The sequence below is a fragment of the Humulus lupulus genome, chromosome 1, assembly GCF_963169125.1.
Source record: "Humulus lupulus chromosome 1, drHumLupu1.1, whole genome shotgun sequence".
Lineage (NCBI taxonomy): Eukaryota > Viridiplantae > Streptophyta > Magnoliopsida > Rosales > Cannabaceae > Humulus > Humulus lupulus.
Window position 1 is genome coordinate 240,707,423 of NC_084793.1, and position 27,613 is coordinate 240,735,035.

The following is a 27,613-nucleotide window of genomic DNA, read 5'->3' on the forward strand; positions in this document are numbered from 1 at the left end:
CTGCGCCACTATGTCTGTGACCACTCCTCTGACATGGGTACGGAAAAGTAGTGGAGACATCCTCCTGACGCCTGCCCCTGTACTGGATGCACGACCATAACCTCTGAAACCACTTTCTTGACAGAGTACTTATGTACCCCTTGGTCTCCTGGACCACCATGTACCCAGGGCCATTAGAGCCTACTATAAAATGAACTCTAACTCCACCTGAGGGGTGGTTGGAAAATTTACTGTAGCAAGTGCTTGAGAGTGAATGAAAGATTGATTTCTCCATTTTTGTTCTGTCATTGTTCTTGAGTTATTACTTAAATTTCTACAGCTTTTTTATTGACTATCTTTACTTGATAATTTTTTCCAACTCAACTTAGTGGACGAGTTCTCACCATCAACAATGGCATATTTGTATATTTATGTGCATGTATGTGATATATGGGTGAGATCACATTATTATGTGATTATATTTGAGCTACTCGACATGAGACGATCTTAGGAAGCAAGTTAACAGTTTAGTCATAACGTGGTTAATTACCGGGCTTAGGGTGAACCTAGGGGTAATTTGGTACTTAGTACATTACCGGGATTGAGCGGGTCATGGGAAATGATTTTGTAATTATTTGAGGATATTAAAAGCGATGGGAATCATGAGATGTTAATTATGATTAACGGGGTAGGTGACAAATGACCAAACTGCCCTTGGGTGGCTGTGAGAGGGAAGGTTGGCCCTAGGGGCATTTTAGTCATTTTAGGTTTAAATGAGAGAGACTTGACCAAGGGGGGAAAGCTATAGAATGAACCAAAGGCAGCAGGAAAAGCATGGCTATTTCTCTCTCTCTTTCTCTCTCCCTCTCTCTCTCTCAACCATTCTTCCCCCCTCTCTCTCTCGGTTTGATTTTTGAAGCTAAGTTTAAGGGAATTGAAGCTAAGTTTGGGGCTAGGTTCTTGATTGGGTGAAGCTTAGGGATAATTCAGTGATTGAGGTAATGATTCTAAGATTGAACTTTGAAGTTTTTCCTCTGTTTTTATGTTGTTTATAAGCATGGCAATTTGATTATGGAATTGGTTTTTGGTAGTGTTTTGAGGGTTCTAAAGTTTGGGTTTTATTGCTAGCTTGGTGGTAATGTTGTGTTGAGTTTTGGTTTTAATTTTGGGATTGATTGGAAGTGTTGTTGTGGTGAGTTTTGAGCTGAGGAAAAACAGGGGTGTTGGTTTCGCGGGGTCAAGTCGCAGCTGTGTTCTAGGGCGCCGCGACTTGAGCGAACCCCACACAAAGATGAGGCTTTGTCTAGCTAGCGTGCCGCAATCCTCAAGGCCAAGTCGCGGCCTGCCCCTGGCCCCCAAATAGGGGGGCTGTCTGTTTGGGAGTCACGCCGCAGACCTTGGGGGTAGGTCGCGGCCCACCTGGTTCTTTTTGGCCGGGTTTGGTTTTAAGAGCGGGTTTTCAAACCTTAAGGCTCGGGATCAAATCTACTACTCGGTTTGGTAGAATTCGAGGTCCCGGGGGTTGGGACTTGGTCCGGGAACCTTTAATTACTCATTATTGATGAGATTTATTATTTGGTTATGATTAGGTTACCGCTAAAGGGCTGAAAGTCAAGATCGTGCTCAAGGGTCGTTCTCAATTTATTTTACGCTCAAACACGAGGTAAGAAAACTGCACCCACTATGTGACATACATGATTATTGATGAATCATGTTGAGTGCTCTATATATGGATATCTGTTACATTATGAATGCTTGATTGCATTGTTTACTTGAGAAATGAACTGACTTATCAGTCAGAAACAACAATAGTGCTGAGCACTAGTCGTAAAGCTTTGACTTATCAGTCCGGAACGACAATAGTGCTGAGCATTGGTCGTACGGCACTGACTTATGAGTCAAGAGCGGCAATAGTGCATTAAGCGCTGGTCGATATGAATAGATCTAATCAATAGAGCGTTACACGCTCGCCCGACCCTATGGTCGAAGAAAACTAAAGCGCTTGGCTCACGGGTGCTATGTGGTGCAGGTAAAGGGAAGGAAAAGCTTACCCAACCTTGAGTTGAGATCTTAGGTGACCACCATGGCCAAGGTTTTTCATGGGAACTAGGGTTTAACCCTATTTTTGCCGCTCAGGTCGGCGGATTGTAACTTTTGAATCATAATGACCATTTTCAACTGTAAACAACTTTGTAAACACTATTATGTGATCCCATGTACAGTTTATTGTTTTTAATAAAATATCCATTCCTTTTGATAGATATTTTTACCTTGGCCCATTAATAACACTTAGATGCATGTTTATAGCCTAATAACTCATTTAGCGAGTTAAGCACTATTTAAAATACACAGTGTAATGGTCTTCGCTAATCAGGGCGTTACACTATTCATTTCCTTAATTATTTTATTTTAAAAAATGAATAAATTGATAAAAAATTAAATAACTTTACAAAACCTAATTAGTTGCCTTTTTCTATTCCATTCAAACCCTAACTTCTCTCTCCATATTTATCTCTCTTTTAATTTCTCTCTCAAAACCGTTCATCTCTAACACACAAAAAAAAAGAACATTAATCTTCTTCTCTTCTCTCTTTCTCCCCTTGTCTTCTCTCTCTCTCCCTTTCTCTTCTCTTTCTCTTCTAATCGACGCCGACTGCCTCCCAAGACGCGCAACCTCCCTCGATGTCACCTCCTTCATCCTCGTGCCTCCCTCAATGTTGTCTCCTTCATCTCGACCTAGCTCCCTTGATGCCGCCTCCCTCGTCACCACACCTCCCTCATCGCCGCAGCTGCCCAATGTCGCCGCCCTTCAAAGTTGCAAGCCCAACGTTGTCGAAGCCTCAAGAGCTCAACAATTTTGTTCTCTGAATTTTTTGTTCATATTCTTTTATTTTAAATATTTTCTACATATATTTTGTACAACTCTTTGTATGTATTTTTGTTTTTTAATTAGATCTGAATGTTGGTGTTGATAAACTGAGTTTTTGTTGTTCTTGTGGTTTTTGGTTTGATGTTAGTGTTGATGTGAGTTTTCTTTTCAGATTGTATGAATTTTTTTTTTAGAATTGTATAAAAATCTATTTTGGCAAAATGAAAATTAGCAAAACATTATATGTAAATATAATATATTTATTTAATTAATAAGTTTATTAAGTTTCATTTTATTAATTAATATATTGAAAATATTAAATAATTAATTTTATATATTTTTAAATGGAATACCTTATGATGACTCTTATGAGAGACTTTGTAAACATTCAACGTCTCTCCCTAGGAGTCATCGTAGGTTACTTTTTTACATTTTACGATGATTCTCATAGGAAGACGTTGAATGTCTACAAAGTCTCCTAATAAGAGTCATCGTAGGGCCGCTTATAATGACTCCAACAAATCTCCCAATAGGGGGAGATATTGAATGTCTACAATGTCTTCCCCATATAGCCATTAAGCTCCTATTTTATTATAGTGAGACACTCAAATAATTGACAACTATAATAATAGTAAAATCCTTAGATTGCAGATACGGTTAGATCAGAATTCGGGCTTAAGCCTACACCAGATTTCAAGTATTATTCATAGTCTAACCATACATTATAAGAGATATAATAAACTATAAATCACATTTATCTCTACAGCTTTATATAGTTATTCTCGATCATCCACTTGAGACTCCAATAGTTAGAATCACACTTGTAAGCCCAATAAGCCCATCCGAAGGTGGCACGTCCATATACATCTAGTTGAGCTTTCCCAAATCTTTGGTAGTCTTCCTTTGACGCTCCTTGCATTGCAAATTCACCACACCATTCCCCTACGTACATACATACATGTTTTCAAATCAAATAGCATAAGAAAATATCATCAAAACTAATAATTAAGGTATACGAACGTACCAACAAAAGAAAGCGGGCCATTGGTGGTAGTGACAGCGCGGAGATCAGAAGACCTTTGGTTGTAGACGAAATCGATGTTTTGTTGAACATTCATGGTTCTAAATGAGTCAGAATATAGGTTGTAGTAATGTACATCGATCGCTACATTGCTAAGGCCTCCAGCAAACGATAGCAGCTCCTTTGAGTCGGCGGGTCCCAAACGATTTGACAAAATCACGTACGCACTCGGTGTGTGCTTTCGCACTGCGTTGTATCCTAATTGGTAATATCTAATCAGGGTGTCCAGTGTCACACCCGGTGACATTGGCTCGTTCATCAACCCGATTGCTGCTAGATTCGGATTATCAGCATATCTGCTCCAACACGAAACAAAATCGTTGTAATTATTTTTAAAGAAAAAGAAATCTTTTTGTGTTAGCTTCTGTCTCCATTGTATACTTAGGAAAGAAAAAAAAAACCTTGCTGCTAAAAAGTCTATGACTGAAGCTGTGTCTTGTATGTAGGCATCTCCCCATTCTTGAAATCCATCTCTAGTTCCGCTGTGTTCGTTTCCATTTTGTGAGCCTTGCACTGCATGAAGATCAATGATGACTTTCATCCCATAATTCCTGCATGCACCGAAATCACCAGTTTAATTGGTTGAATAATCAATCCGGCTCTGGCAAAGCGACCAAGTCAAATAGAGTAAATTAATAGCTTCTACTCACTGTGCCCATTGAAAAGCGTTATCCAAAGCTTTCAATGAGCCACCAACAAAGGGTTGTGGTGGTGTTGGATCATGGGCTATCCACCATCCAACTGGAACCCTCACAGCATTTAAACCGTTGGATGACATGAATCTAAAATCATCTTCCGTGATGTATGTACTCCTATGATCCTGATAATTATAATAATCACACTCAAAAACATAATTCAAAACATATGAATGAAATTGAGAAATGAATGAAAAGTAACATTATTAGGAAATCTTGCCTGTAATACTTGAGAAGCTCTTTCTGGGCCATACCCATTTGATATTTGGTATTCACCTTGGATCCCAGATACGATTGTCATCTCAAAAACTGATGGATCACTGTCATCCCAGCTTGACCCTTCATAATCTGCTGTCACCGGGCTATCTGGTTGTGCCTAGTATAGTTACAATGTACAAACAATTCACGCACACACACACACATATATATATATTTATATAAATGAGGTCAAAAAAGAATTACCTGGAGGAATAAACCATTGGATGTTCTTATGCGCACTCGATTAGGATCACCTTCATTCCTTATAAGCTGAAAAGTTTCAGAATGACCGGGGTCGTTTGAGACTGCTACAAGTGTGTTTCCTTGGCCTTGATTCTCCAATCCCATAAACTGCTTGTTAAACACTCTGAAATTGAAAGACGACTCGTCGTTTCTCCACAGCTGCAGCACCGTACGTATTATATCAATCATAAGAATTAATGTATATTAGAGAATGTGTTTATTAGTGTAATTTTATAAAAATAACTTACACGAAATGTTTCCCAACCAGAAGCAGAGTCTCGGTTAGCAACAACAGTGGTTCCTCCCCCATTTTCTGAGCAGAGATACTTTTGCAGCTTTGTAGACTTAAATTGCACTTGAGTTCCATCCTACCCACAAAAAAAAAAAAATTGCTGAGACCAATATTGATAGAAATGGGAAAGTAAAGTGTTTGGAGGTAAAGAAAACAAAATAAAGTTTGATATAAGTCAAAAGTTTTCATGTGAGGGGGTCACATAATGGGAGACCAAATTTGAAAATAAAAATAAAACATCAATCGAAATAAGTAGAGTTTGGTTAAGTTTGTACCAAAAGATCTTTGTTGGGTATGTCATCAAAGAGAGAACGTTTCATCCACCCCTCTATAACAAGCCAATTTCCTAGATTTACAGCCTTTAATGGCAATTGAATTGCATTTTGGGCAGGGGTTAGAGAGAAATAACAACAGAGAAAGAGGAAGCTCAATACAAGGTTAAAAAAAATAGACTTGCCCATTTTGCTACTCTATTTTTTTCAACTTGAAAAACTTCTCTTCCACGTATGGCTATATATATAAATATCAAGAGAAAACTACGTAAGCCATACGTTTGGAATGTCATTCATTCACATTATATGAATCTTCTTAACATTGACTTATACTAAAAAGTCAAAAGTAAAACAGAGGAAGGTTAGGGAGGTCTAGTTCTACACGATTATATCAAAATTGAAGTCCCCTGTGTTTTTCGTTGGTAATATTCCTTTCTCTTGACTTAATTTTGCATGTTAATTATTTGGGAAAGGAAATGCCGTAAAACTTTCTTTTTTTTTGAGAAAAAATTTGTTAGAGAATTTTTTTTTTAATTTGTAAAACTTGTATATACTCCAAAATTACATTAAATTTAATTTAAAATATATCACCTTTTTTCTTATTTTACATTTACTTTCTTGTCCTAAAATTCAGGTTTACAGCTTGGTTTAAACTTTAAATTAATAACAATAATAAAAGAAATTAGGTAGGGTTAGGTAACTAATCCTTTTATTGTTTTTATAATTAGTTAGTTGGTGGCTAAGTAAGGCTTAAGTTAATCATGCAGAGTGGTCTTTGCCATAACCCATTTCTAAGAGAACAATATAGTTCAAAAGTAGAGACTAGAGTTACCTCTATATGACTTATAGTGGAAGAAACTTTGAACGGTTGTGGATCGCAGCTGTGCTTACTGGACAAATTAATAAATTTATAATGATATTGTTGGTTGTCACTTTCTTAGTATGCATTGGTGAAATATGTATTCATTGCATATGTCTACTTGATTCACCCAATACTTGCTGTTGCTGTTTGTATTATAAAGTGTTAGAGAAATAATATATTCAAATGGAAATGATGAAACCAAATATAACTCTAGATAAAATAATACAATAGACAAGATGATAGATAAAATAAGTATTACAACTCAATTGCAAAAGCTACAAATAAATAGACATTTGTCCAAAAACTTATTTCCTCCCTCATAAGCGAGGTTTTGACTCGCTTTAATGTGTTTTTTTAGGTAAGGTTCGAGGTAATTGAGTTTGTTTTGTACAGAATTATGCTGGTTTCTTCTTGTTTAAGGTTTTATTGGTCTAATTTATGAGATAGAGTGAAATGAGAAGAAATTTGTTCGAAGAATGTTGAATTTGGTCAGTTTGAGGTGATCGTGGTCTTGAGGGTTGTTGACGGGTCGTGTGTAGACTTTCTGGAGCGATTTTTGAAAGTTCACTGAAGATTGAAGATATTTATTGTAGTGCACCAACGCTATGTGGTAGCACCTCAGTGCTACGGAGCTTCAGAAAAAAGTTTTGGCTTAGGATGTAGCGCCCCAACGCTACATTCCTTGCGCCCCTGCGCTATGTAAGACATTCACAAGCGCTTCAGCATTCTAATGCAGCGCCCTGCGTTGCAGAGTTCCAGGGAGCATGTTTTTACGATTTGAATAGTGCACCAACGCCACCAAACTAGCACCCCTATGCTTTTGTTTGTACAAATTTCGCAAACGAGCATTTTGAGAGTGGTGAAAATGTCTTTTCATAAAAAGTCATTAGGGATCTTAATAAAAGATGACTGAGTGCGATTAGAAGAAGTTTTTTAGCAGAGAAAACAAGGGAGAACGCTTTGGGGGTCATTGTGGTGAAGATTGTATCGAATCTAGAGTTCTTTTCTTCTTCTTGATCTTTATTTCATGTTAAATTATGCTTTTATGGATTCTATAGTCATGTTGATGCACTAATTTTAATTGAATCTCTTGAAACTTTACTATGATTTAATGCAAAGTTTATGTTTCCTTCTTCTTCTTTAAGATCCTTTCAATTTGTGTATGTTATATGTGATTGATTTTCCATCTTTTACATAATCCATATGAGTTTGATTCAAAAGCTAAAAAGTGAGATTCAAACATGCTATAATTGATCGGACATAGAATCTAATATTGAATAAGAGTATCAATATAATTTATGTAGTTTTTGAGTTTTTGATCTTAATATTTCCTATATGTGAGTTTATCATAGAAATATAGATAATTCATATTTAGGTCAAATTTTATTTATCTTACTCTAAATATAAAATGCTTTTGTAAACTTGTTATCTTAATAAGAAGTGTGGTTGTGAAATTTTGCATTAATGACATTGTAGAGTGGATAGAAGGGCAGATTCAATTCCCTAATTCGTTATTTGTTGAATTAGTTCTCTTTTGTTTCTTTTAATTCAGTGTTAAACTTTTGTAAATGTTTTAATTTTTGTAGTAGTGCGCTAAAAACATTTCCAAAGAAAAGGTTGGAATAGGCGAAGGGGGCATGGACCTGAGAGTTACCCCAGGTACTTTGGGCCTATCAAACTACTGCTCAGACGTCAACCGAACACACACCTTTCTCCATGGTATACAGGTGCGAGGCCATGCTCCTAGTGGAGGTAGCTATTCCCACTCATTGACGCACCACCTACGACCTGATGACTGACAATGAGCTACTTCAAGAGTCGTTAGACATGGTCGAAGAATACTGTGAGATGCCCCAGCTCCGGGTCGCTTCATACTGTAGAAGGCCGTGCGATACTTCAACTCCAAGGTGAAGGATCAGAAGTTCTCGGTAGGAGACCTTGTCCTTAGGTGAGTGTTTTTGGCTACAAAGGATCTAGGAGTGGGATTGCTGGGACCCAACTCGGAAGGACTGTATCAGGTTGAGGAAGTCATCAGGCGAGGAACATACAAGTTGGCCAAACTAAATGGAGAATTGATTCCACATGCCTGGAATGCCGAGCACCTTCGCCGATATTACTAGTGATATTTTCAGCAAAATGTCTTTCCTGTTTCTTACTGTTTAATGTTTTATTAAGTAATGAACAATGAGTAAATGAAAATTGTGTAGTCCTAAAACACGATCTGAAGTATTTAAGGAAATATTGGCTTAAATTACACGTCAATAATGGCACCATATGTGACTCGCCCTAACACCCATTACAAATGACTAAAGATTGTTAATCTCCAGTCACTTGGGGGGCAGATGAGTATGGCTCGAATCACTCGGAAGCGATAGTTCAAGCAGACGAGACCTAAGCGAAATTTAGTCAAAAGGAAACTGAAAGGGGTGCCTTAGAAAATTTTGAATCCTAGTACAGACAATAGGCGTGCTAGATATTGAAAATGGTCTCCGACCACCGTCTACCCGCGACTACAGTGTCTTAGGACCCGAAGTCAACGCGAAAGGCAACGATCCAAAGCTTTGAATACTTAAGTCAAATCTAATAAGAGGAACTTGAAAAGGGTACCTTAGAGTTGAGAAAAGAATTGACTAAAGCTTAAAATTTTGAGTAAGTGTACCGCGAGACCTAAGTGCATCCCGAGGCCTTAGTGTCAAACAAGTAGGTACACAAAAACTCAAAATTTGCACAAAGGCTCTATTCGCACATGCAAGGGAAAAACCTAGCTAAGTTAGATGTGACAAAAGTTGTAACACTAATGGGTCGTTTAGACACATAAAATGAACTGGCACAAGAATGCCCAATACCCAGACTTAGTCGAACTATAAAGATATTAACCTATGCTAAGGGAGCTTGAGAGCACTGTGAAGACTCAGTGCCAAAATTGTGTGTGGAAGAAATAAGTCTACTAAGTTAAAAAAATAATAATACACATGTAAAATACTACATATATTGCATGTTAATTTTGGTACAGAAGGCTCGGGAGTAAGAGCAGTATGTCTAAACTCCAAAAGCCCGAAGACCTACAACAAAAATATATATACATTTACAAAAGAGATAAATACACAGAGGAATAAATACTACCGCAGGGCTAGTCCATCACCACTTACAGGAGCCTCTGAGGACCCGGGGGGCAGCTCGACAGCCACGATGACGACATTCTTAGTGCCAGTGGGTTCGGGGGTTGCCAGGATGTTGTTTACTCCAGCCTCCTCGGCCTTCATGTGATCCTCACAAAGACCTCGACATAAGCTTCGTCATCTCCTAGGAAGCTTAAGTCCAAGTCAGGGTTGCAGAGCCAGATGTTGAAAATAGCATCCATAGCGATCGAGTTGGATTGATCGCGATATTTCATGAGTTCTGCCTGGCTTTCCTCAATGAATTAAGCCACCCAAGAAACCTGGGCATTGATCCACACATTCAGTGTTGTCTCTTGGTGGATGAGGTCTGCTTTATCCTTCTCTAGGGACATAACCCTGGCCTAAGCCTCCGGAAGCTCCTTCTCGGCCGTCTCTTGCCGAGCTGTCTCCTCTAAGAGGAACTGAGCCAATTTCTTCGCCTCCTCGGGTGGGAGAGCACCGTCACCCTTGAGTTTGGCCAGCTCCTCCCCGACCTTATTCAGAAGGGCAGTGTAATTTTGGAGCACCTCGTGAAGACGTTGAGTATTCCACATCAATCTCTTCATGACCTCACTCTGTTGAATAGTGAGGAGGGCCATCTGCAAAGGTCAAGGGTAGATAAAGTCAATAACCAGAACATTAAAATTAGAAAACAAAACACAATATAAACCAGGTGCAGCTTACTAGAACCGAGGTCATCGACTGGCTCTGGGAGAGATGGGCTATGTTCTACTCCCTTAGTTGGACCCATCGTCGAGGCCGTATGCTCCCCATTATCACGAGCAGCCCAGCAGACAGGGGGGCAACCTCCTTGCCAAGGTTGCAAAGATATTCCTTGAAGCTAGCATGGGTCGAGGCCTCCGCGACATGTTGCCCAGGCTTGGGAGTGTCAGTGCTTGGTGCCCCCGCCGTGGGGGCACGTCCCAGCGAGGCCTCCAGTGAGGGCGCCGACTCCTTGACAATGACTTTCCCTCATTGTGCTACGCTCTCAAAGGCCTTTTGGGCTGTCGGAAGCTTCCCTATTTCAACCAAGCATAGTGGTGAAGGCGCGGTCGCATCCTAACGATGCCCCATTATTGGGATTGAGTTTGTCGTGGAAGGAGGAATCTTGCAACTAGAGAGTGAGAGCTTCTCAGCCCGAGCGACTGGAGGGACACTGGAGGTTGAGATTTTGGCCTTCTTCTGGGCCCCCGAGGTCTCGCCAGTGGCCTAATTCCTCTTTTGGGCCTTTAGGGCTACCTTTCTCATCTCAACTACTAGGCAGGTGAAGTCCACCTGGCCTGAAACACAACAGAAGGAAAGGGTTAGTCAGAAAAGGATGAAGCAAAAGACAAGCAAAATATAAAACAGTATAGTTAATGGTTCATCATCCCACCATTAGGGACCTCCAACTCCTTAACCATTCTATTCATGGCATCGAGAAGTTGGTTCAAGTCCAGGCCCGCATTGGTTCTATACTCATCAAATCCTCGCCTCCGCATGGCTGTAAGCTGGACGACTGCAGCTGTTCCTACGAGATCTCCAGAATGGTGGTGATGAACTACCTCATCGACTCGATTGAGATAGTCAGAGTATTGTTCCCACAACCAGTGGTGGTTGACATACCCATATCAACGTAAAGTAGGCATAAAAGTGGAATGCCCAGAGTCTGACCCTCATTAACAGTCTGGGGAACAAGGATAGAAATATCTTCACCATGATTTTTTAGCTTCGAACCGTCTCAAAGTACATAGGCGTCGAGTAGCGCGTTGGGCATAGATTACCTCGAATGCCTCATCGACTTCATCTCTCACTTAATTTGAGGCTCAAGAGGGTTTCCCTCAAGAACCACTGCTCCAAGGTTGAATGCCTCCTCTTAGGCAGTCATCAGAGGAAATTGCATAGAGGTCTCGGCAGCCTCGTGAATGTCTTCCTCAAAAGGCCCCAGGCCTGGTGCATCCAACACAAGAGGCTCATCAACCACTATCATAGGGAATATGCGCATCTCTCTTCGACACGGGTTGAAGATCAACACTTTTCTCAGCGCAAATCAGTTCTGATTCCCTTAGCTGAACAGTGGTGATTAACAATAGAATATCCCTCTCTTTGTGAGAAAGGGCATGAATAGTTTGAGCTCTAACCATGCAATCGTCTTTCTGGTTGGGCCTCGAATATTGACCTATGAAAGACAAAGTTGAAGTATGAAATAAGTAAAGTTTGGCATAGCGATGAATAAGAAGGATAGGGAGGCTCAATTACTTACCGACTGTGTTGAAGGCCAAACAGAGTCAATGGTTGTTGCGTTTGTCAAAGGCCGTTGAGAAGAAGAATTTATTTTTGGATTCCTATGGTTTGTTTTCATTGTGGTGAAAGGTTCGGTAGGGTGGAGCCCACTTGGTTAGTTGATAGAATCCATCTTCCTCCCAACTGCCTTTCTTGGGGGTCGCCTTTAGTTGGAAGTGGTAGTGGAACTCTTTGGGGCTCGAGAGAACCCTGTTCTTCTCCTTACACAAAATATAGAACGTCGCCAGTAATCGATAGGTGTTTGAGATGAGTTGGACGGGAGAGATTCGTATCCACTCTAAAAAATCGATGAAGTATTGGTGGAGTGGAAGGGTGACCATGGCTTCAAGATGAGCCTGGCTCCATGCCGAGAACTTGTTGTAAGAACAATAGGCTCTTTCTAACATGTCGGAAGTTTTGTTAATGATATGGTTGGAGGAGACCCTGTAAGTCTCCTCGATAGCTCCAAGCACATACATAAAGGTCAGCTTGGAGATGATATTCTCTTATTCAAAATGAGTGGGCCACGGAGGGGACTTCGAGGATCTAGCATGGGCCCCTTGGGAGGCAAGGCACTCGAATGACTTGCTCAGAAAGGTAGAACTTGAGTCATCAATCCAGGAAGTGCCACGGTGATTCCACTTGACAAAGAAGGTAGACCTATTTTCAAGATGGTTTGGGTACATTCTATGAACCCTTGATGCCTTCCTTTGCATAGTTCTCTGAATTTGCTACGTGTGGTTTCTCTTGAAATGGCTAAGTCTTCTCACTCCCAACTCTCCCTTTGCAAGGGAAGATTTTTTGACAAATGAGACTAATCGACAACTGGTTTCTCTGGCTCGTCGTAAATTATTGATAGAAATCTAGAGTCAAAAGAATGATACCTTTGTGAATGAAACTCTTCGAGTTTAGGGCCATGGGACATTTGAAGCAAAAACAAGCAGTTAAGTACTTGGCCAAAGAAAACCACACCAAGTTATCTCGATTAACAAAAAGAAAGGACATTTCTCGTGAGAATAAAAGAGAAAGAAACCCAAAATGGGGGAGGCAAACCCCAAAAACCCCCAACTCCAGAAATCACAAATATCTATCAAATAATTGCTAGGCATAAGGCATCTCTGAACCCTAAATAATGCTCAAAACGTTAAAGAAAAGGAAAACCCAAGAGAAGAAGACTTATGTGATAAAAAGTGCCGGTAGGTTTGGTAGGTGGTCCTTACTCGAATAAATCGATGTCTAGAGCGAACATTGAGCAAGAACAGTGCAATTTCTTCGGCAGAAATAATGGAAGAAAGCTTGTAACCCGACAGAGAAAAATAGGGCTAAATATTTCTGATGTGGAGGGAAAATGAAGACATCCCATCTTTAAATAGGGTTTTTTGTTAAATTTGAATCAACGGTCGGATCATAATCGCAGGTACTCAAGTACCATCTGACGGTTCACAGAGAAAGGTATCATCTCAAGACTCCCGTTGAGTTGACAGTCTATTCCTTGGGACAGACTAGCATGGGAAGTTGCAGAGTCCCAATCATTCAGAAGGTGACATGTGTCCCCAACATTTAATGCACTCACAGAGATCCGACCACTGAACAAGCCCCATGCATCTCAGCATTTAAGGCAGTCGCAATTTCTGAGGTGACTCCCATGCCCGACATGTGTCCCGCTAAGCATGAAGTTACTAACTAAGCAAACAAATTATTTTTTCAACATGTCAACTACCAAGAAGTTTCCACCGTACAAAGCACACTAGATACTTGGGAGAAAATGTTCTAGGCACCTAGCGACCACGTCAGCACCTAACGACACATGACAGTGAGCGAGGTATGTTTCCCAAAGAGTTCTTAGAGAGACGACATGACGTCACATGAGTTGATTTCTAATTTTCAGGTCCCCGAGGAGAGGCCTCAGATCCTTTCGTAAGGTTCCGACAACTGACTCCTCGAGAGAGTATCAAGGTCAGACTCTTTTTTTGCAACTCCTCAGAAGGTCGAGAACTCTCCATAACGACCCCACGAGACACCGAAGATTTAGGGGGACCACTTTTCTCGGAGGTGATCCTAGGCTCCTTTTCTGTTAGGATTTCAGGACCACCAACATTTTAGGCTAGATGATCGCCCTGATAAGAATATGGCTGGGCTACATGTGTAAATTACTTTTTCTATTGTGAATATTCTCCAAAGAAAGAGGGAATAAATATTATGTAATGTAATAAAGGCTGACCGCCCCTCTATCTCCCCTCATGCCATCTATAAATAGGTAATGAGGAGGTCATTTGTAAGGATCTGAAACCCTAGTTTTTGGACTCCTAATTACCTTGGAGAAAAATAATCATTTACGCAAGTCGTAAACCCTAAGAAGCTTGTGATTCTAGTAAGCTTTCTACAATACAAGTTACTCGTAGACTAGGCCTTGTTAACAGCCGAACCACGTAAAAATCCATTGTGTCAATTTGATAGCAAAAATATAATGTGCAAGTATAAACAATCGATTCAAGTAATATATATAGTAAATAAGAATCTTTCCCACGAAGACTATCAATCAAGTATGGATAATCAATTCTAACATTCCATTTAGTTGTCAAACATAGAGTGATTTTTAACCTAAAACTGAAAATTGAAATAAACTATGGAATTATAAAGATTAATTCAATAATTAAAAACCTAGGGTATTAACTTCATAAACTTTTCAACCTATTAATCTTACTAATCAGTGCATATAATTCTTTAATTTATATCCTAATAGCGGGTTAACTAAAACAATCCTAATTCTTTTTCAAGATAAAAAGATCTCAACCTATATGCAAATTTTCTAAATATTTGTGATAAGTTTTAACATATAGCAGACATGAAGCATAGAAACCCTAAACGCTACACAAACCATATAGGTATTGTCGTCCTATATGCAATTTGTGTCTATATGATTATAGAATATTCAACTCTCCCCTCTCAGATCTCGAATCAAAATCATAAATCATGTAAATAGTGATCAATTATCCACACGCATTAAGCACAAATAATATAGATAAAAGATAGAAGAAGAAGAAATTATATGAACTTCATAGAAAATTAACAAAGATCCAAGCGACTACATTGAACCTTAGAATAGATGTTTAGTTCATATCAGACATGACTAAAATCATAAATTAATTGTTCAGAAACATAAAATCAAACTACTAAAAACTAAGAGAAAAGTGAAGAAAAATAGATCAATAATGCTAAGCAGCTTCTAATCTTGAATCCAAGAACTCCCCTTAACAAATGACCTAAAAAATGTATTTGAACACTTTTATTTTTTTTCAAATTTTAGTGAGGTGGGTCGCAACTTGCCTATTCCTGAGTTGCGGTCCGCCTCTTTTTCTACCAATTTCTTCTTCCTCCTCTGGAAACTCAGGCATCGCGACTGGATAAACCAAGTCGCGACCCGCCTGTCCTTAGTCCCCTTCACCAAATTTCCTCTATCTTCATGCAAGTCGCGACTTGTAAAGGCAAGTCGTGACTCCTTGTTCTAGATTTCTTGATTTCACTCATTTTTCACTTCGTTTAGCACCAGAGTCATCCAAATATTCCCGGCTCTCCCAAATTCACACAAAATGGCCAAAAGCTCCCAAAATAACCATTTTCATCATTAAATCCACTCATTTCCTCTCCATTCGCAAATTCATAGCAAAAACCTAAAAACAAAACAAACACAAGCATAATACCGTACAAAACTCACAATTTGACTCGAAACTAAGACTAAAACACACTTTAAAACTACCATAAACTAGACTTATCACAATTACCCAATCTATTAGCTTTTCATCTTATTTTATTGAGTTGACATAAATGTGGTGTAATATCCGCTTTTAATAGTAAGGGTATTATGGTAAATTATATGACATTATGTGTTTAATTATATGAATTATGATATGCATGAATTATGATGTATGTTCATTTATGTGTTTTGTCAAGAAATCCACACACACGTGTTTCTTCAAGTATTAGGGGCCAAAGTGTAATAGGAATTATGTATTGGGGGTCAAAGTAGAATTATGGGTTTTATGAGGGAAGCGTAATTATTAGTTTTGGTTGGAAATTACAATAAGGGTCTTACGTGATTATTGAGAATAAATTTGAGGTTGGGGACAGAAAGGTCATTTGGTTTCATACAAATTAAGTGAGATTAAATAATCTATTAATAAGAAAATTAGGTTTAGATTTAGTATGATTTTCAGATCTCGTTTTGGATGATAGACTGAAGGGGAAATAGACCAACAACAATCTCTCGTTCTTGATCTGAATTTTTTTTAAAAGCTTGTTGTTAGAAGGAGAACACCAATCTGGGCTATTGAAGGGCTAGGAATCTCATAGGTGGAAAGGGTCTGAGTTTTGGTGGCTGGATCTTGATCTGTAAGTGTTTAACTTCTATTTAAGATATTTTCAATTTAAGTTTTTAAAATTAAGAGATTTTTGTTATTGTTTCAGGGTTGATGAATGTCTAATATAGTGTTGAGTGTGTTTTTAGCCAACGACGTGAGAACGCCAAAAACGACAAACCTTCAAGAGAATTCAAACGACATAGACAGTTTAATCAAGAAAAGTAAATAACACACAAGATTTTTATAGTGGTTCAGCCCCGATCAGTCGGTAATAGCCTAATCCACTTAGAGATTTGATTACTTTATCTACACTCAAGATCAGATGAACCAGTGTCAACTGAGTTTCTTCAGTGTAAATTCTCAGAATACAAAAGAGTTCTCTCTCAAGAAAACACACTTTCACTCTCTAGAAAACTCAGACCCAAAATTCAAAATTGCCAAAAAAATCCTTTTGTGATCCCATTAACCCTCTATTTATAGGCTTGGGATCAGAAACTGATATCCCACTAGGATCGGGATATTTTATTACTCATATTATATTTAAATTACACAAAATATTCAAAATACAACAGAATCCTCAATTTGAGCGAAGGATGAGAGATTCCCGCGCGTGCCCAGACCGATTCTTGTTGAAGTCGTTTCTGGGAATTTGACGTAGTCTGGTCCATTTGATTGATGAATATCGTCTTCTGGTTGAACACACGCATGCTGCATGCTGGACATATGCATACGGACCATACCCCTTAGAGTCTCCTTGGACCAAGGTCCGAACACACCTCTTGGCTCTCCTCGGACTAAGGTCCGATCACACCACTTGGGGCTCTCCTCGGACCAAGGTCCGATCACACTTCTTGGGGCTCCTCGGACCAAAGTCTGACCACACCCTCCTTGGCTCTCCTCGGATCAAGGTCCGACTGGACCTCTTGGGGCTACTCCTCGGACCAAGGTCCGACCACACTTCCCTTGGCTCTCCTCGGATCAAGGTCCGACCGGACCTCTTGGGGATACTCCTCGGACCAAGGTCCGACCACACCTCTTTGGAGTGGTCCTTGGACCAAAGTTCGACCAGGCACACCCTAGCCCAAGTACTCTCCTCGAGTGCACTTGGCTTGGTCATGACCTCTCTCAAGCAGTCCAAACTCTTCACTGATGTATTGGGCTACTGCTAAGCCAGATCACCCAACTATTCCATGCCACTTGTCATTTCTATTGCCACATCATCATTTTCAAATTTTGGGATAACATATAGATTTAGAGATGTTAATATCTGGGTTCTGAGGGTTAGATTCATCTTAGGATAGCTATTGTGGGGCAAGAATTTGAGTCCCCTATGTTTAGAGCCGAAAGGGTTGAGAAATCGCAGAAATTTCAAGGTATTTTTTCGCAGTGGCCCCGTGACTCAAGTGATGAGCGCCGCGGCACAAATGCATCTCATTTAGGCTGAAATGTCCTCTGACTTCGGGAGGGCGCCGCGACTCAAATGCAATTTTCTATTATAATTTTTGGGTTTTGTATTTTGACCATAACTTTTGACCCCGATGTCAGATTTGGACATTCTTTATATGGTTGGAAAGCTTGTGAAAAGATCTACAGTACAAAAACCTAAGAAAAGTTTAGATGTTATTACTTTGGAGTCAGAATCATGAACTAATATTTGTATTAATCGATTTTGATCGGTTTTGGCTAGAGACGCTTGAACAAAATCACACTTGGGTTGTTTTATCAACTTAATTGCTGGATTTCAGGTAAATAGAATGGACACCTGTACGTAGGGTGTATGCATGAAGTACTCTATGGTAGAAACTATTTATGAGCTATGTTTATGTTAATGCATAATTGTGTTAGTGAATGTTATGTTTAATGAGCTTATGTGAATTATGGTTATGTTTTGTGTATGTGTATGTGATAAATGTTTGGCATGCGTACTTTTAAAATGCATGTCTACATTTCAAAAATGCATGCTTATGATATGATGAAAATGCATGCTTACATTATACGATACTCGTCCAACTCAATTTGGACTACGTTTTCTTTTTATGAGTTATGATTTACGTTATATTATTGTTATTGTTATCTTTTTATCTATTTAAGTTCCTAGTTAAGGTTATGGGGATTATGTCCTACACAGCTCTTCCTGCTGGGCTTTGGCTCATGGGTACTCTGTGCTGCATGTAAGGGCAAAGAAGTGGTCACAACACAATAAGTTGGAGAGCTTTGGCAGAGGGCGTACATGTCAAGGATTTAACGATCATAGGGGATTGGGCCTACATTGGAAATTTACTAAGTATTTATTTTAGAATGATGTTTTAGTTTTATGGATTGGATTTTAAGTTGTTTATTTTATTTTATTTATGAAAACTACAAAACTCTGAAGTTTTATTCTTTTTAACATTTGAGTGGTGTTATGAACGATTTTATTTATAAAATAGTATTTTTATTTTAAACTTTAATTTTGTTAAAAGTCAAGTTAACGCTTCAAGAAACTGGGGTGTTACAGTTGGTATCAAAGAAATGGTTTTGTTTCCTGTAGACTATCTTGATATGTACTATCGCCGCTGAAGACAAGCTCGACTTATTGCATTGTAAGCTTTGTTTAAGTTGTTTTGGTTCTGTGACTATTTTCCTTATGTGTTTTAGTGTCTTATCTATGTGAATAGATTAGATAGCATGGTTTGTGTGCTTAGAGTCCCTAAGGGTCGTTTGAACAGGACTTAATGAAGGAATCTAGCAAGAAGGATTAGAAAGGTACGAAGGATAAGGATGCAACGTTTTGCAGAATGGAGTATCAAGAATTTAGTGGACCACTGTGTGACGGTCAATAAGAGCATTCAAGATGTGGTCTGGGAAGGAGAACTACTAAGTTGCAAGAGGAAGTACGAAGTATTCAGAGATACAATTTCCTCAAGCAGGATGTTGGAAGAAATTCAGGCAGTGTGGAAGCACGTACAAGACAGAGCTTGGGAAGGTGCTAAGTACAAGTGTACTCTTAAGTCCTTCGTAAGACAACAAGGGTTCACAATGTCCAACGAACCATCAAATCAAGGAATTTCAGCAGAGCTGTTAGATAAGCTCAAAAATTATTTTCCTCTGCATAGGATGTGGTTGTAGATGTTTTGTTGTAAATGGATCGATTTTAGTTTATTTTGTTCTTACTTTTTGGGTTATGAACTTTTGTGAATGATGGATGCGTCTGGATATTTTAGCTTTATGAATAATTGGAGATTAGTTGTTTGATGGATTTAAAGGTATGTTTTTGATCTTGATTTGAGAAAGAGTTACACTAAGATACACTATTGGTTTTAGGCACGGATTGAAACCATGGCTTCTAGGAGATTAGTACGAAGGAACGTTGGGGTGAATCGTAACCTTGATGACCAACGTGTTGTGAGACCTAGTACGCGAGCTAACCTCAGTGACAACCCTCCACCAATTGATGGGGAAATAGGCGCGAGGAAGATCCTCATATCGCCTACCAAAGGTTGGAGGCGTAATTTATGGCCATGCAAGACGACACGAGAAGACAGGCCGAGGAGTTAAGGGAATTGAGACAGCTGAGGCAGCAATAAGCTCAGCAAGCACCTTTAATTAGAAATGTTCAATGATCTTTAGCATCGATTGTAGGTATTCTTGAAGCTAAAAATCATCTAGAGCCATTGTATGAAAGGTTTCGGAAGCAACATCCTCCAGTGTTTGAGGGGAGTGTTGACCCATGGAAGGCAGAACAATGGACGAGCATGATGGGGTCAATTCTAGATTTCATGTGAGTTGAAGAAAATGACAAGGTAGCCTGTGCAACTCACATGATGATGCAAGAATCTGGTGGGAAGTGATCTCCCAGTCAAGAGACATTACTGCAATGGATTGGGCAGAATTTCAGCAAGCTTTTAATGACAAGTTTTACAATGCTGCAGTACAGTCATCGAAGGTGGATGATTTTACCACCTTGACTCAAGGGAATATGACGGTGACAGAGGACGCACTAAAGTTTGACAGGCTTGCCAAGTTCGCGGCAGATTTAGTGCCAACCAATGCAACTAGAGTAGATCGGTTTGTTCGAGGCTTAAATCCTATGATAGCCAGAGATGTAGAGATTGTATCAATAGGGGGAACAGTAATATTCTCAGGTTTTGGAAAGGGCCCTCACTGCTAAAAGAATGGAAGACAGAATCTGGAAGGAAGGTGCTGTAAAAGATAGGCAAGGAAGAACGCCTCCCAAGGTTAAAACTCTAATGATCAGAAAAGGAAAGGAAGTGACCAAGTAGGATAGTCAAGCCAAGATAAGAGGGCCAGAGATAATAAGGGAAATGATCGCAATGGTAACAAGGAGTGTGTACGGTACTCAGAGTGTGATAAATGTAAGAAGCACAACCAAGGAGAATTTCGAGCAAACGCGTGTTATAGTTGTGGTAAGGAAGGACACATCAAGTGGAATTGCCCACAAAAGTCTCAGGAAGGGGTTAAAGAGCACCACAAGAAGGACGATAATCTAGTTCCAGCACGTGTGTTCGCTCTCACTAAGCCTCAGGTAGAAGCAAGCACTTTCGTGGTCTTAGGTCATATTTTTATCGCTGGAATTGATTGTCATGTTTTAATTGATTCTGGAGCCACTAATTCATTTGTTGCTAAGAGAATAATGGATGGATTTAATAGATCTCATGAGATGCATGCTAATGGGTTTGGGACCATGTTACCAACCGGGGAGGTGGTAATATCTGGGAAGTGGTTTAGAGCCTTGCCTTTGAAGGTAGATTATAGGGAGCTATATGTAGACTTGATTGAGCTGGATATCACTGACTTTGACGTAGTCCTTGGGATGGATTGGCTGAAAAAGTACAATGCTACCATTGATTGCAAGAAGAAAATGGTGGTGTTTAAGCCTGACGAAGAGGAGCCTTTTACATTCATGGGGACAACAATAGGACTACGAGTTCCAATCATTTCAGCGTTAGAAGCTGGGAAGATGCTACAACATGGACGCATGGGATTTTTGGTGAGCGTAGTTAATATAGCAGGAACGATGATGCAAGGATTGGAAGACACAAGGATAGTACGTAACTACTTGGATGTATTTCCAGAAGACTTGCCAGGATTGCCACCACTACGAGAAATTGAGTTCACAATTGAGCTAGCACTAGAGACAGCGCCAATCTCGAAAGCACCTTATAGAATGGCACCAGCTGGATTGAAGGAGTTAAAGTTTCAACTACAGGAACTACTTGAACTAGGTTTCATTAGGAAAAGTTACTCACCATGGGGAGTACCGGTGTTATTCATAAAGAAGAAGGATGGGTCAATGTGGATGTGCATTGATTATAGGGAACTTAACAAGGTCACCATCAAGAATAAATACCCTTTCCCAAGTATAGACGATCTTTTTGATCAACTCCAAGGAAAAGCGGTGTTCTCAAAGATAGGCTGAGGTCAGGATACCAGTAGTTAAGGGTGAAGGAAGGGGACATTCCAAAGGCAGCATTCCGTACTAGGTACGGCCACTATGAATTCTTGGTGATGTCTTTTGGACTTACCAATGCCCCAACAACATTTATGGACCTTATAAACAAAGTCTTCAAGGACTATTTGGATAAGTTCATGATAGTATTTATAGATGACATTCTAATCTATTTGCGAACTGAAGAGGAACACGAAGAACATCTAAGATTGACACTACAAAGGTTGAGGGAACATCAATTGTATGCGAAATTCAAGAAGTGCGAATTTTGGCTAACTCAAGTGGCATTCTTAGGACACATTGTTAGTAAGGATGGTATTAAGATGGACCTAGTAATGATCGAAGCCGTAAAAGATTGCCCACAACCAAAGAATGCTTCGGAGGTGAGAAGTTTTCTTGGGTTGGCAGGGTATTACCAAAAATTTGTAGAAGGGTTTTCTAAGATTGCTACGCCTTTGACATAATTGACAAGAAAGGTATCAAGTTTGTATGGACTAAGGATTGCGAATGGATTTTTCAAGAGTTGAAAGATCGACTTATCACGGCACCTATACTAAGTCTACACATAGATAAAGAGAAATTTGTGGTATATTATGATGCGTCGAAACAAGGACTAGGGTGCGTATTGATGCAAGCAGAGAAGGTGATAACATATGCATCTAGGCAGTTGAAAGAATATAAACAACACTACCATACACGTGACTTGGAATTGGCAGCAGTAGTGTTCACACTGAAGATATGGCGACACTATCTTTATGGGGAGAAATGTGAAATTTATACGGATCATAAGAGCCTGAAATAATTCTTTACTCAAAAGGAGTTAAACATGAGACAACCGCGATGGTTAGAATTAGTCAAGGACTACGACTATGAAATATTGTATAATCTAGGGAAGGCAAATGTGGTAGACGACGCTCTAAGTCATAGAAGCCAGGGGCAGGTAGTGGCTATAAGAAATATACCTTCCAAGTTGATGGAGGAACTAGAACAAACAGGTATAGAGTTTATTGTAAAGGGTTTAGAAAAATTGACTCTACATTCAACTTTGTTAGACAGAATTACAGAAAGACTGGATAAAGATCCATAAATAAAAAAGTATAAACAAGGAAACAAAGATGGAAGTAGCAACTATTTTGCTCTCATTAACTGTGGAACAGTGAGATATAAGGAACGAATATGTGTGCCAAATGATTTAGAAATTAAGAAGGAGATTCTTAATGAGGAGCATACTACTCCTTATTCTTTACACCCAGGGACTACGAAGATGTATCAAGATTTGAAGATGCTATATTGGTGGCCTGGGATGAAGAATGACGTAGTGGAGTACGTCACAAGGTGTCTCACGTGCCAGCAAGTTAAAGTGGAGCATCAAAGACCATTTGGTTTATTACAACCATTAAACATTCCAGATGGACGTGGGAAGAGATTGCTACGGACTTTGTGGTGGGGTTACCTAAGACCACAAAGCAACATGATTCAGTCTGGGTGATCCTTGATAGGTTCACAAAATTGGCACACTTTGTACCTGTCAGAACAGTATTCACAGCAGAACAATATGCAGTGCTCTATGTGCAAGAGATTGTGAGACTTTATGGTGTACCAAAGTCAATCGTTTCAGAGAGAGACCCAAAATTAACGTGTAAGTTTTGGGAAGGATTACAGAAAGCGATGGGTACTAGGTTGAAATTCAGTATAACATTCCACCCTTAAACAAGTGGGCAGACAGAGAGAACAATACAGATTCTGGAAGACATGCTTAAGGCATGTATTTTGGATTTCAGTGGATCATGGACCAAGTACCTTCCATTGATAGAGTTCTAGTATAATAATAGTTATGAGTCAACTATTGAAGTATCACCATATGAGATGCTCTACAGAAGGAACTGTAGGTCGCCGATTCATTGGGATGAGACGGCCAAAAGTAAGTATTTTAGCCCAGAGGCAGTACGAGTGAAGCTATTGCCAAAATAAGAGCACACATGATCGCCTCACAGGATCGACAAAAGAGCTAGGCTGATCCTAAGCATAAGCACGTTGAGTTCCAAGTGGGACATCATGTATTCCTCCGTCTTTCGCCTATGAAAGGAATTAAGAGATTTGGCAATATAGGAAGGTTAAGTCCTTGATTTTTTGGACCATTCGAGATTTTAGAGAGAATTGGGGAAGTGGCTTATAGGTTAGCCATGCTTCCAGCTTTGTTAGGAGTGCACAACGTTTTTCATGTGTCCATGTTACACAAGTTTGTTTCAGACCCGTCTCACATTCTTACTTATGAGGTGTTGGATATGCAACTAGACCTATCATATGAAGAAAAGCCTATAAGAATTCTTAATAAGAAGGAAAAAACATTAAGAAATAAGATGATCAGGTTAGTCAAGGTCCTTTGGAAAAATAGCTCTACCGAAGACGCAACGTGGGAGTTAGAAACCGATATGAAGGAACGATACCCAGAGTTGTTCAGGTAAATTTCGAGGACTAAATTTCTTTTTAGGAGGGGATAGTTGTAATATCAGTGTTTACTAGTAAGGGTATTATGGTAAATTTTATGACATTATGTGTTTAATTATATGAATTATGATATGCATGATTTATAATATATGTTCATTTATGTGTTCTGACAAGTAATCCACACACACATGTTTCTTCAAGTATTAGGGGCCAAAGTGTAATAGAAGTTATGTTGGGAGTCAAAGTAGAATTATGAGTTTTATGATAGGAAGCGTAATTATCAAAAGTTAAAACTATTAGTTTTGGTTGGAAATTACAATAAGGGTCTTAAGTGATTATTGAAAATAAATTTGAGGTTCGGGACAGAATGGTCATTTGGTTTCATACAAATTAAGTCAAATTAAATAATCTATTAATAAGAAAATTGGGTTTAGATTTAGTACGATTTTCACATATGGTTTTGAGCGATAGATTGAAGGGGAAACAGACCAAGAACAATCTCTTGTTCTTGATCTGAGTTTTTTTAAAAGCTGGAGGTTTGAAGGAGATCACCAATCTGGGCTATTGAAGGGCTACAAATCTCATAGGAGACAAGGGTCTGAGTTTTGGTGGCCGAATCTTGACCTGTAAGTGTTTAACTTCTATTTAAGGTTTTTGTCAATTTAAGTTTTTAAAATTTTGAGATTGTTGTTATTGTTTTTGGGTTGATGAATGTCTAATATAGGTTTAGAGATGTTAATATCTGGGTTCCAAGGGTTAGAAACATGTTAGGATAGCTGTTGTGGGGTAAGATTTTGATTCCCCTAATGTTTTGGGATGTTTTGAGTCGAAAGGGTTCAGAAATCGAAGAAATTTCTGGGTTTTTTTCGCAGTGACACTGCGACTCAAGTGATGAGCACCGCGACACAAATGCATCTCATTTATGCTGAAATGCTCTCTGACTTCAGTAGCGTCGCGACTCTTTGGGAGGGCGCCACGGCTCAAATACATTATTCTGTTATAGTTTTCATGTTTCGTATTTTGACTGTAACTTTTGACCCCGATGTCAGATTTGGACATTCTTTATATTGTTTGAAAGCTTGTGAAAAGATCTACAGTACTAGAACCTAAGCCAAGTTTAGATGTTATTACTTTGGAGTCAAAATCATGAACTAATCTTCGTATTTATCAATTTTGATCGGTTTTGTTTATGTTTGGCAAGAGACGCTTGAACATAATCACAGTTGGGTTGTTTTATCAACTTACTTGCTGAAATTCAGGTAAGAAAAGTGGACACATGCACCCAGGGTGTACGCTTGACATACTCTATGGGAGAAACTATTTATGAGATATGTTTATGTTAATGCATAATTATGTTAGTGAATGTTATGTTTAATGAGCTTATGTGAATTATGGTTATGTTTTGTGTATGGGTATGTGATATGCTTACATTTAAAATGCATGTCTACGTTTAAAAAATGCATGCTTATTGTAACGTCTTCCTAATCCAGGACCTTTACACTGTGTATTTTAAATTATGTCAGACTCGCTAATCAAGTCATTTGGTTATAAACGTGTAGCTAAGGTTAATGTCAAGGGTTAGGGTTAAAAACTTTGGTCCAAGGAATTGTTTACTTTTAATTAAAAAGATTATACATACACGGGATCCCAGAATATTACAAACAAACTTTTAAAAAGGTGTATATACATCAAAATTACAACTGACCGACCTATGCAGCAAAATCAGGGCTACAACCCTAGTTCCTCTGAGATATCCTCGGTCGTGGTGGACGAGCTGCCCAATATGTACACGTTGCCATTGAAGCTTTCCAACTCATGGCTAGTCAAGCTTTCCTTTTCCCTTACCTGCACCACAAAGCACTCGTGAGCGAAGGCTCAGCAAGAAAACTTAAACATGTGCATAAATAGAAAATATAGATTCCCAGATACTTATCTAGCTTGTCTAGCAGTAATAACCTACTCATTCAATTACAAATAAATGATCATTAGACCAATTGGGGGCTGCTGCCCTAAACAGTTGACCATAGAGTCAACCCCGGGGCCCTATGCCCAAGCTATATGACCATAGAGTCACCTGGGTCCCTCGCCCTTAGCTCTAAGTAACTAGCCATAGAGCTAGCCAAACACCTCTAGTTTTCCAACGACCATAGGGTCGGCCAACGTAATAGTACATTACTGATTTAGGCCTAAGCCTTTCGACTAGCGCGGAACGCGCTATTGTTGTCCTTGACTAATAAGTCAAGCCCTGAACTAGGTATTCGAATATCAATACAGAAGCAGATATGGATAGGCATACCCCAACACGATAAACACGCATACATGTTAATCACATAACATCATCAAGTAAACGTAATCATAGTAATAATCATGCTTATTTAACGAGACCATGCCCTAGCCAAGCAAACCATGCGAACAGTCATGTACCACTTAAGAAACTAAGAATATTCAAGTACATTTAACTAATAAGTGAAACGATAACTTAAACATAAATGTTTTCAGGGGCCCAAGCCCTAATCATAATTATTATTAACAGCCAGGCCAAGCCCTGATCACATATAACACGTATTGGGTGCAGTTTTCTTACCTCAGGTTCGAGTATAGCGTAAAATAAGAATGACCCTCGAGCACGATTCTGGTTCCGAGCCCCTAGCGATAACCTTGTGACAACCATAATATAGGGTTCCATAAAAAAAAAGAGCAAATAAAGGCTTCCGGACCGAGTCCTAGCCTCCAGGACCTCGAACTCTACTAAACTGGGTAGTAGATTTGATCCCGAGCCCTAAGGAAAAGATTCCTGTTAGTAAAAACTCACCATGGACAAAACAACCCAGGTGGGCCGCGACCTACCCTTTAGGGTCATGGTGCGCCTCCCAAACAGAAGCCTCCTAGGGCCCTTGGTTCGGTTGGGTCGCGACCCCTCAAGAACAAGGCTGCGACTTAGCCCTGCGAACCAAGATTTCCTCCATTTTTCATCATCCATATCCAACCTAAACTATCCTAATTTCACCCTAAAATAATAATTCAATCCATATAAAATTTTTCATATCCTCCCAGCAATAAAACCCAATTAGAACCTAGATGAAAAACTCATCAAAACTCTCAATTCAACTCTTGAGTTTTAAGGCTCAAGAACACCTCAAGAACAGCCAAACTAAATAGAAAAATCAATGGAAATCAAGGTCCAAAGCTTACCTCAACTATGATTAAAGTCTCCCTAGTTGTAGCTAATCCAATCCCAAGCTTAAGCCTTCAATTCTCAAGCTTGAACCAACAATTTCTCCTTAATTCTCAAAGAATTCCCCTTAAAAGAGTTGAGAGAAAAATTAGAGAGAGGGAGAGAGAAAGAGAGAGTGAGTTTGAGTGTGTGAGGTGTTTGAGCATTTTGTT

The 27,613-nt window shown here is 39.3% G+C and overlaps 2 protein-coding genes across 2 annotated transcripts; one reads left to right on the forward strand and one right to left on the reverse strand.

The window, feature by feature from the left end:
• Positions 1–3,461: 3,461 nt before the first annotated feature.
• LOC133830313 (probable glucan 1,3-beta-glucosidase A) lies at positions 3,462–5,897 on the reverse strand. Its single transcript, XM_062260276.1, has 8 exons — positions 5,693–5,897; positions 5,374–5,493; positions 5,087–5,284; positions 4,845–5,000; positions 4,580–4,749; positions 4,331–4,480; positions 3,873–4,225; positions 3,462–3,790 (listed from the first exon to the last, which is right to left on the reverse strand). Exons 1-8 carry the CDS (start codon positions 5,876–5,878, stop codon positions 3,609–3,611), a joined length of 1,515 nt encoding a protein of 504 aa, XP_062116260.1. The 5' UTR covers positions 5,879–5,897; the 3' UTR covers positions 3,462–3,608.
• A 14,288-nt stretch (positions 5,898–20,185) lies between these two features.
• On the forward strand, positions 20,186–25,002 carry LOC133831576 (uncharacterized). The gene is made up of 8 exons (XM_062261944.1): positions 20,186–20,453; positions 20,673–21,689; positions 22,669–22,773; positions 22,936–23,044; positions 23,188–23,417; positions 24,029–24,146; positions 24,757–24,852; positions 24,951–25,002. The coding sequence occupies exons 1-8, from the start codon at positions 20,186–20,188 to the stop codon at positions 25,000–25,002; spliced, it is 1,995 nt and encodes a 664-aa protein (XP_062117928.1).
• Positions 25,003–27,613: the final 2,611 nt, after the last annotated feature.